At 42.4% G+C, this 10,681-nt stretch overlaps 2 protein-coding genes across 2 annotated transcripts in view; one reads left to right on the top strand and one right to left on the bottom strand.

The window, feature by feature from the left end:
- Positions 1 to 7,328, top strand: part of spag1 (sperm associated antigen 1) — a 27,637-nt gene extending 20,309 nt beyond the window's left edge. Inside the window, exons 13-17 of the mRNA XM_015401596.1 lie at positions 2,212 to 2,353; positions 4,218 to 4,344; positions 5,396 to 5,554; positions 6,376 to 6,684; positions 6,755 to 7,328. Coding sequence (XP_015257082.1) covers positions 2,212 to 2,353; positions 4,218 to 4,344; positions 5,396 to 5,554; positions 6,376 to 6,684; positions 6,755 to 6,883 — 866 coding nt within the window. The 3' untranslated portion in view covers positions 6,884 to 7,328. The remainder of the gene's footprint in view (positions 1 to 2,211; positions 2,354 to 4,217; positions 4,345 to 5,395; positions 5,555 to 6,375; positions 6,685 to 6,754) is intronic.
- A 1,944-nt stretch (positions 7,329 to 9,272) lies between these two features.
- rnf19a (ring finger protein 19A, RBR E3 ubiquitin protein ligase) overlaps positions 9,273 to 10,681 on the bottom strand; it is a 12,436-nt gene continuing 11,027 nt past the window's right edge. The window contains exons 7-9 of the mRNA XM_015401600.1: positions 10,334 to 10,547; positions 10,115 to 10,258; positions 9,273 to 10,035 (exon numbers count right to left, since the gene is read on the bottom strand). Coding sequence (XP_015257086.1) covers positions 9,273 to 10,035; positions 10,115 to 10,258; positions 10,334 to 10,547 — 1,121 coding nt within the window. The remainder of the gene's footprint in view (positions 10,036 to 10,114; positions 10,259 to 10,333; positions 10,548 to 10,681) is intronic.

Here is a 10,681-nt window from a genome sequence, read left to right as displayed (position 1 = left end):
ATAAAACTTAACCTGAAATATAGAGATCAAAAAACGTAAAACTAAAATATGGAGAAAAAAAAGGAAAAAATTTTGTAAACATAGAACCTTGGGAAATTCAAAAGTTTTTCAAGGTTTAATTTGTAAATTGCATTTTCATTAAATTATTACATTTTTAATCTTTATTTTTATTCACAAAACTATTTTATTTGATTTACAAAACGTGTTGCAACAACAATCAAACAGATCCTTGTAAAAATGTACAGAAGTGGTTCATGGATTTTTCCTTCACAATTATTCAAAATTTTAAAATTCTGTTCATTTATATAGCAAATATTTACAACACACGTCATCTCAAGGCACTTTACAGTTCACCAGATCATCCAGTCAGATTGGGTTAAAGTTTTTTATCTAAGGAAAACCAGTTAATAGCATCGACTCATTGACTCAAAGGAGATCCCTCACACTAAGCATGCTTGTAGTGACAGTGGAGAGGAAAAACTCCCTTTTAACAGAAAAAAAAAACTCTAGTAGAACCAGGCTCAGTGTGAGCGGCCATCTGCCGAGGCCGACTGGGGTTCAAGGAGACAGTAGTATAGATACATAAGGTAACTTTCAACCAGCTCCACAGGCCCCCGTCCAGGAAACACACAGCCAGGCAGACGAGCTCTGAGCCAGCTCCCATGTCAGAGGATGAAGAGAGCACATCCAGCCAGTCACAGTCAGAGAAACAGGACTACACTGGAAAACAGGCCGATCTCCAGCATCTATAAACAAAGGTGTTGATGGAAGCACCACAGCTGATATTTCTCTACAGGATGGCGTCACAGCCAAACATGAACAGACGAGGCAAAGCTACTATGAGAAAAAGCAGAGAGAGCCAGAAAATCCTAATAGCCAGGCAATAACCAATGTACATCGAGGGGTGGCCGAAAGGCACCAGAACCTCAGGGTCAATCTACACTATTTCAGCAGGAACGAGCGCAACATCCATATTATCTAAATAAAGACAAACAAGCCTTTCCTGCAGCCTTTGCTAACAAATAGACGCATATATTTAAACATCTATGCTGTGTAAATAAATGGTATATTGGGCAAAATTCTTTCAGGTTTGAGTGCTGGGGCGAACATATTTTACAGTCAGTACCTACTTTTATCAATAATCATTTAGCAAAAAAAGATATTTAAATCTACTAATATCCACATTTAATTAATTTTTAAGTTATTATTAAAGTAGTTATTTATCTATGATTTCACTGAGGACTCCTAGATGACTTGCAGAGGCACATCATTTTATCTTTACCCCAAATAATTTAAAATTTAGTTCTGAAAAGAGCATGAATTCTGTATCTATTTTCTTTAATGTTAGTATATTGGAGTGCATGATTAACAACAGTGTTTCTGTTGTCAAGTAATTATTAATATATGAAACATTTAGATGTTTAATAAGTTTGAAAATTCCCCTTCAGAGTATTACTGCTGCCACCGTCTGTATTAGAGGAAAAAAAATGCTAGGGGTGGCCACAGGGGTGGCCAATGATTGGCTAAGGGTGGCCATGGCCACCCCTGGCCACCCATCTAGCTCCGCCCCTGGAGAGAGCATAAACTAATAAATACTGTAGAATGGGAGAAAGGAATAGAATGAAGCAGAATGATGAAAATGGGTCCCTATGTCTTCCAGCAGTCTAAGCCTATAGCAGCACAAATGCAAAAAATAGCTCAGGATAACCTAAGTTTTTTGGATGAGGTATAAGAAAGGTAGAGCCACAGTGTAGTCAAGGAGCCAGGGAGAAACATCTATCCTGATGATAGACATATTTACTGAAATCAGTAGCTGTAACAAAAAATAAATGTGAAAAAGTTGTAGCGGTATTTCCATAGGTTTGCGACTCACAATAAGTGCAACCTGTGTGGTCTGACCATGCTTTTTATCATTCCCCAGGCTTTGCTTCAGCTGCTAATAATAACCTTTAATAAAGAATAGAGCTGCCGGCACAGTTTTCCCTCCCTGAAGAATCTCTGCAGCTGATTGATTAGCCTGTGCTTCCGCCTGTGACTGACTGCTGACTAAACTCTTCCGCCGAGTGTCCAGCTAGCACAGCATTCTGTGAAAAGGAGGCCAATTAAAATGTCCTTTCAGTTGGATTTATAACGTTGAAGGGGAGGCAAATGGAAGTGCTCTGTCTGTGAGTAATCAATGTTAAGTAATCACTTCTGCCTTTTGTGTTGTAGAGAGGAGAGCAGAGATCCGCTTTTCAGCTCTGAAGCAAGAAGGGAACGAATTTGTGAAGAAGGGCCAGTACCAGGAGGCTCTGGGGAAGTACACAGAATGCCTTAAACTAAAGCCAAAGGAGTGTGCGATCTACACCAACAGGTTAGAGACATCCTCCTTTATCTCACTCTCATTCTGCTGCGTTTTTCTCTAGATGTCAGTTTGCTGGGAATAAGCAGAGGAATAAACGTCCCGCTGTGTGATCCTGTTTGCATATGTCACAAACTGCTGTGAAAATAGTGTTTTCTGTCTAAAGATTATAAATATCCATTTACCTCCAGGCAGCTGCTTGGAAGCAGTTATTGGAAAATGTGTTTAGAGACAAGAAATTATTAGATGTAAGTTTTTTCCTCTTTTTCTTTTTTTAAATCGCCAATTTTAAACTTTAAATATTCTGAAATATTTCTATAGTTCTGTCTTATTTTTGCCAAATCTGCAGCAGTAATCCTTTACTCTGTGACCTACAGTTCTGACTGGAGAATTTGGACTTTAATAATGTTATGAGCAAACAAAAAACAGATTAATTAGGGCTGTTGGAGGTCTGAGCCTCAGAATTAGTCCTGAGAACTAATATGAAGCTTATTCTTAATGAAGGCGCCACATCTACACCACCTATAGGTGAGAAAGGGAAACTTAAGGACTGAAAGAACCCCTAGTGTTAGCGAATAATGCTATATTTTATAAGTTAGGAAGATCTAGAGTGATTTTGTAATTGTCATAGTATTAAAAGTGGAATTTGTTTAGTCTTTTTTTAAGGGGGAGTGTTGGCCTAGAACAGGGGTCTGCAACCCAAACTGCTCAAAGAGCCATAATGGACCAAAACACAAAACAAAATCTGTCGAAAGAATCAATGAAAGAAAAGTTTTCATTTATTGTTTACATTTATTTATTATACAAATTTAAAAAGTATTGGAAAACATAATGAATGTTTGTTTAACCTCCTGCTTACCATATTAAAATAAACAAAGAAAAAAAATTTATTCCCATACATTTTTGACAAGCTTCAGGGAGCCGCAAGCGGGGCGCTAAAGAGCCGCGGGTTGTTGACCCCTGGCCTAGTGGGTTAGAGCAGCGCACAAGTACCGGGTTTGATCCCCACAACCTGCACCCTGGGTCTCTGAGCAAAGACCCTTAACCTCACACTGCTCCCTGGGCGCCGCACAATGGCAGCCCACTGATCCCCAAGGGGACGGGTCAAATGCAGAGAGTTAATTTCCCCATTGAGGGACAATAAAGGGATTTACATTGATTTAATCCACTGTGAGGAAATCGATCCCTTCAGGTTTCTACGCCGACCTTTTATACCCCGTATTTTATTAGGGTGTCATAGTAGACAGAGTCGTATATAATTAGGAAGTAGATTGAAAAGAAAGAATGGTTTTAAACTTAAAAGATCTTTATTTTGATATTTCTAAATATAACCACAAAAAAAACAAAAAAAAAACAGTCCAGCATCAGTTTTCTGAGGAGCTCAGATTTGTGGTAGAACTTATGCAATTCAACACCAAAATGATGAGGAAGCAAAGCAGGTGGAAATTCAGGGCTGGGTTCTTTGAACGTCCCACCGTTCTTCATCATCATCAGCTTTAAAGGGTGTGGAAGCTGCAAAGCAACAACAGAGCTAATCCAAGAAGCAGCTGAAAGAGGCCTGTTTGGTTCAGACCTATGGTTCTAATGGGAACATCTGTGGGTGTGGAACAAGGCGCTCTGGTCAGACGAGACCAAAATGGAAAAATTTGTTCATTTATGATAAAAAATGAACATTCCATAACTCCCTGAACACATCATGCTGTCAGCGTCCGTCTGTAGGACGTCTTTCCTCTGCAGGGTCATAGAGTTATAATCGGAAAATTCTGTTAAAAATAAAATACAGAAACTTTTGTGATTTAAATAAGTACAAAAAGTTCAAGAGGTTTGAAGACATTTGCTGGTGACAGGAACTGAGTTTCTGTGGGTCTGATTCCAGAGCTCTGTGCTACCTAAAGCTGGAGAGGTTCACGGAGGCCAAGCAGGACTGTGACGCCGCATTGGGGCTGGAGCGAGACAACAAGAAGGCCTTCTACAGACGAGCCCTGGCTAATAAAGGCCTCAAGGTGAACAGATTCAATTCCGTTTATCTCTATAGCACCAATTCACAACACGTCACCTCAAGGCACTTTACAGTTCACCAGACCATCCAGTCAGATTGATTCAAAGTTTTCTATCTAAGGAAAAGCAGTTGATTGCATCCCCATTGACTCTTCAAGGAGACAGAAGCAGAGATGGAAAAGGGGCGGAGTTAGAAGGGGGGCTGGGCAGCATTAGATTTGCCCCTAATCATTGACATATAACAGCCAATTCCTGCACAGTACTTGGTGCTAGGCAGAGGTGAAAAGGATGCTAAATAAATGTGCTCAAATAAAGGTACTTTGATAAGGTAATAGTGGAATAAAGTCATGCCGCCAGCTTAATATGTTACTCAAAAGAAAAAAGTTAATAATTCCAAGTTTAGTTTAGGTAAACATTGCTTATTACCTTTGGCACAGAAATGTGCAAGTTTGGTTAAATACTTCACTTAAACTGTTTAGAATGAAAGATGCATCCTTATAAAATAAAATGCAACACAATAAAACATGTCCAGCTCTATTTTTATAGCAACTCAACACCAATTATCTCCTGGCACTCTTCACAAGGAAATATTTAATGGTATTGTTATATTTATTATTCATATTTATATATGTTTCAATCGTGCATTAACTATCAAATGAAAAATATTTAATTTACTTATTTCAATTTAATTCAATACAGTTTATTTATATAGCGCCAATTCACAACACATTTAATCTTAAGGCACTTTACTGTTTATAAGATAATACAGTGAAATTGATTCAGTTTTCTATCTAAGGAAAACCAGTTGATTGCATCGACTCATTGACTCAAAGGCAATCCCTCATACTAAGCATGCTTGCAGCGACAGTAGAGAGGAAAAATTCCCTTTTAAAGGGCAGAAACCTCCAGCAGAACCAGACTCAGTCTGAGCGGCCATCTGCTGAGGCCGACTGGGGTTCAAGGAGACAGAAGCAGAGATAGAAATCATAGATGTAAACAAAGCGCTCCTGTCATAAATCGAACGACTCCACTCAACAGCCGTCTGTTCTCCTTCAGGACTACCTGGCCTGCAGCTCTGATCTCCAGGAGGTGTTACGGCTGGACCCCAACGTGCAGGAGGCTGAGAAGGAGCTGGAGGAGGTCACGGTTCTGCTCAGACAGAGTCTGGCCAACAGCGTGAACGACAAACCCAGGAAGGCTGTCCCCATCACAGAGGTACACCCACAGTTCTCTGTAGTGTCATTAAGAATACGATGAGATTGTATCCCACAGCTTTCTGTGATGTTTGTCCAAAAGGAACCTTTTGAAATAAAAACCTTTACCTGAGTTTTAAAAATATTTTTATTCAAACCCAAAGCTTTGTTTATGTAATCTGATATATGGAGCCAATTTCTTCCATTGTTGTTTAAGCAAAGAACATGTTTTGTGAATGGAAAAAAATAGGGTTTCCAGAAAAAATGTTTTGAGAATAACTTGCTATAAATAAATAACCAATGGTGGTTCAGAATTTTTCATTTTAAATTTTTTTTGCAGATGCATTTCTATTGATCATTGTGACTATTTCTATGTGGCTTAAAGTGAGGAGAATGTGATCTGTAAAACATTTGGGAAAAAAACAAAAATTTAATTCTACACAAAAGAATAAATAAAATATAATAAATAACCATGCAGAGGAAAAAAAAATCAAGATTAATTACATAACTTTTGATTAAGAGGTTTTTCAGTTTTCTTTCTGGATTTCCTTTATTCTTTTATTTATTTCAATTTTAAACATTAAATTTTTGTTTGCAAAAATGATTGAACAAAATTCACTACATACTGATTCTAACCTTAAACGTCTTTTCTTTGCCTGCAAGCAGAAAATCAATAGAAATAAAGGCTTGAAAAGGCACATTAAATGACTAAACACTAAATATCCAGCTGTAGATTTTGTTCTTGAACGTCAACATGGCGACGTCTTTGTTTTATTAGAGGTGGATCTAAAGTCTCTCTTTCATGCATACAAACCGTGATAAAGCGCCCCTCTGCTGCCACAGGTAGACGGTGACGAGGAGACGCCCGACGTTCCAAACAGAGAGGACGACCTCAGCATCAACCTCACACCCGGCAGCTCCTACGAGTTCGGCCAGTCCCTGAACGCAGCACGCTGCAGTGGGAACACGGCCGCCTGCGCAGAGCTGCTGGCGTCCATAGAACCAGAACTGCTCCCTCGGTATCTTAGCAACCAGCTGGACGGACATACGATCGGCTTCATCATGAAGGCACTTGACTCGCATTTACTGGGAAAAAACCCTAACTTGGTTTACCGGCATCTGGAGCGCCTGCACACCGCTGACCGGTTCCAGGTAAGGAGGGGAACATAAAATATCGGTAAATCTGAGGTTCTGGTTCTGAACAACTAATTTCTGCCTGCAGGTCGTTTTCATGCAGCTGGAGGACCACGAGCGTCGCTCCGTGACTCAGCTCTTTGAGCGTCTCTCAGCTGTGGAGAGCTCAGAGTTCACCCAGGGTGACGTTCACAATCTGGCCAACAAATACGTCTGACCCCCCCTTCACCCTCTGCTGCATCTCCAATCCTGGCTCTAAGCATCATCAGGCTCAGAACAGCCTCCATGTTTCCACAGAAGCACCAAGGAACTGATTCTGAGTGAAAGCTGAGGGTGTCTGTTGTTTTTTGCTATGCAGATTTTATGTACCAGCACCGATTTGACTTTAATTGTTCATCTGGATCGTTTTTACTTTGCAAATTATCAAACACGGTCCAAAGTGCAGCGTGGGATCGGCCGACAGCAGGCCAGCGTTTTCTCCCACTGCTCTGGGATTACATAAGAGGAGCTCCTGTTCCCAGAACTGATTTCTGTTTATTTGGTCCGGGAAGCTCTTCAGATCAGTCATGTAACACGTGTGGCTGTTGTAAATCAGCCATGTTTAGAGGTCGTCAGTGCCCATGCTGCTTAAGGAAACTACGACCTTTTGTCACTGAACTATTGAAGATAACCTAAAGGACCAAAAAAGATGTTTAAATATATCCATTTCTGTCTGTAACAGACCAAAAGACCATTAAAAAACACATTAATGCTTCATTCTGCTTAAACATCTATGCAATAAGAAGTTAAATGAAGAATTCCTGCTTCTAGGGAGACGTGTCCTTAAAGTGCAGCCTGGGGGTCAAGACGATCCACCGGGTAAATGTTCTGCACTCTCCTCTTTATCGAAGCTCCAAAGTTTGTCCAAATGCATCATATTAATTCAAGTAATTTAATTCTTCACTTGAGTCAAATTTTAAACAACCTTTGCATCCAAGATTTTACATGTTTTACTGACAACATTCAAATAGCCATTCTTTTCTAATTTAAACCTGTTCATAAGAATGTTTTTGTCCTAAACAGAGAGCTTCCTGAATGTTAAAAAGGTTTTGTTCTTCATGAATGTACAGAGTTAAAGTCAGGGACCCAAACTGGGGGCAAGAGGCAATAAAAACCTTTAGTTTGTAGTTTAAATTGTATGTTTCAGTAAAGTTATCTGTACAGAATACAGAGGCCTATTCAATAAAGAAAATCACTTTCATGTTGTGTTCTTTTACTGAATATAAGAAACCAGACATTTGATATATATATATTTTTTTATTTTTGTCGATATGCATTTACACGCATATAGTAAAGCAAATCCCCCAAACAAATATACAAACACCTTTATCCCATGGTGCACTAATGACCAGTTTTATCTGGCAGTAGTGTGCAAATTACAACCAAAACGTTTTTTTTTTTTGGTTAAAAACCATGACGGAAGAAGGAAACAAACAACAAAAAAATCTTCCATCTTATGAAGGGAGAACTGCAGCAATTAGGCTTCATCCACAGAACCAAGTGAGCTGGGTCAGAACCGCTGCTGGTAGAGGTTCACCTGAACCAGCTCAGGAAATAGGCTGAGCAAAAATTCTGGAAAAAACTAAAATAAAACATACTTTATGTCTGCTCAGCAGCACCGTTTGGCAACACAAACTGGAATCCAGACCAGGAGGGTTCAGCGAGACAGACTGAAGGTTTGTGCATCAGTGAAGGTGCCTGGAGCTGCTGGGCAGCTTCAGCTAATTGCTTAGCTTCAGTGGAACATGTAAAAAAACAAAACAATTAGGCTGGATGTGTGACCCTGGGTCACGCCTTCACTCAGCCCTGCAATGGAAAAGAAAAACAGGATGCATGTGACTGCCGGCAGCTGAGACAGAACCAACAAGAGCCTGAGTGCCGTCTTTGGTAGGCTGTTGAGAAGTCTTCAGTGTGCGCCACAGACAGACAGACTGCCGTCTGGAAAACATTGTCCTGGAAGTCCAGGAGACAAACCCAAGCAGCTTCCTGAAGGCACCGTGAGTCGAGATTTCAAAGCTCTCAGTGAGGCTGAGCTAAACCACCTCTAAACCCACTGGTTAGCATCAACTCCTACAACCAAGGCCTTCCAGAGACCCCGCCCCCTCCAAAAAACAATCAGCTCGCCTTAATATCCCAGAGCGGGATCTGCCCCATGTTATGTTGGCACTAAACGTCTCAAACTACGAGGAAAAGCAGCGGATCATAATCTCCAGCAAAGAAAAAAAAAAAAAAAAGCTTTGTTTAAGGTTTATTTTAGTGCTGAGGATTGGGAACATCCCAAATAAAAGAAAAGAAATCAACATATTGCCTGGTCCCCACTAAAACCTAAACACCTGATTGACGCGCAGCAGCCAATCAGAGAGGAGCTTTAGGTAAGAAGTTAATACTTTCAGAACGCTGATCTATTGAAGCCTTTTCTAGCATCTGATAGAACCACAGATCAGATTTACTCAAATGCTGCTTTCTATGAAAAACCCCAAACTGCAGGTTAAACCATCAGCAGCAGCTGTTGGGTTAAAGGAGGTTGTGTATAAAGTATGAGAGCAGCACTTCAGGGATGGACTTTATTAAATATCAGTCTGTATGCTGGAGTTCTTGGTCTGCGGCGCCTCCTCCTCCTCCTCCTGATGATTGTTGTTCTGTTCCTTTAAAAGCTCTCCGGTGTTGCTGCAGGAGTCCGGCTCGCTGGGACACGCGGGGTTAACGTTATCGTCTCTAACGCAGCCGAGCCGAGAAAACTGAGCGCCGTTACCCAGGGGGGAGGAGGTGGAGGCTGGGGACTGGGATGAAGCCAGAGAGGCGGGGCACAGCTCCAGGCGGTCGTTCTCCACCTCCGGTAAGGGGCTGACGGTGGCGAAGCGAGGGTGGTAGTCCCCGCCGCTGGAGCCATGGCTACAAGACGTCTTCATGCTTTCCAGGTCGGAGCAGCTGAACTCTGAGAAGTGGCTGGAATGCGAGTCGGCCACAGAGGGCAGGCTGCCGCTCAGTGACGGGGAGTCGAACTCGGAGGAGTTGGTGCTGCGCTGCTCTAAAAGCTGGGCGTCCATGTCTTCCCGCGACTCGTTGATCTTCGTTCCTCCGCCTGCTTTCTTGCGCAGCTTGCCTTTGCTCTTTTTGCCCCCGGAGCTGGAAGAGGAGGAGCAGGATGCCTCTTTGGCCCACTTAGCCGCGCTCCCTCTGCCTTCTGAGGAGCTACAGCCGGCGGGGGGGTTGGTCCAGCTGCAGCGGCCGGCGTTGCTGCTGTCCTCTACGCTGCTACTGCCGCTGTGGTGCCGCCGTTTGGCAGGTTTGGATTCGATGTCCACCTGGACCTCCATGCTGTTTCCCTCTCTGGAAAGAGGGGAAAAAAGGCAGAATTCAGTAATCAGATGGAATGGATGTCAGAGAAGGACATGAAAGCGAGGCTCACCTGTCCAGAGGCATGTAGGCGCTCAGGATGGAGCCGGCCATGGCTTTGGTGCTTGCGTTATCACTGATTGTACCCAGGCTGACGGTGGCAGAGTCTCCGCTGAGGCTGCAGCGCTCCTTCTGCACGTCCGCCTGAACCTCCATCCTGACAACCATGAGAGGCAGGGACACATTAGAGGAGAACAGATAAAAAGATGCGTCTAACGAGCGCTTTTAGCACCTGTGCAGGTAGTTGACCATGGCGCTGCCCGAGAGGCTGCCGCTGATGCTGGCCCCGGCCAGAGCCATGGTGGACGCCGTCTCGCTCAGGTTGTCTCTGGCGGCTCCCAGGCGGTCCATGTGGCTGCCGCTGGCGCTCAGGCTGCCCGTCATCCCCCCCACACTGCCTTCACCTATGCTGGGATTGTTCCTGGTGTCTGCTCCTGATGTGGTGTCTAAGAGGAGGAGGAGGAGGTGCAAAAGAAAAATCTCAGCAACCTTTATTAACACTTCTCAAACTGTCACATTTTCTATTTGCATTCGATTTAGTTAGGTAAATATATAATCTGAAAATAAAAGAATTTCTCAC

Source organism: Cyprinodon variegatus, unplaced genomic scaffold (assembly GCF_000732505.1).
Source record: "Cyprinodon variegatus isolate N-32 unplaced genomic scaffold, C_variegatus-1.0 Scaffold1236, whole genome shotgun sequence".
Classification (NCBI taxonomy): Eukaryota; Metazoa; Chordata; class Actinopteri; order Cyprinodontiformes; family Cyprinodontidae; genus Cyprinodon; species Cyprinodon variegatus.
This window is presented reverse-complemented; position numbering and strand designations above follow the sequence as displayed.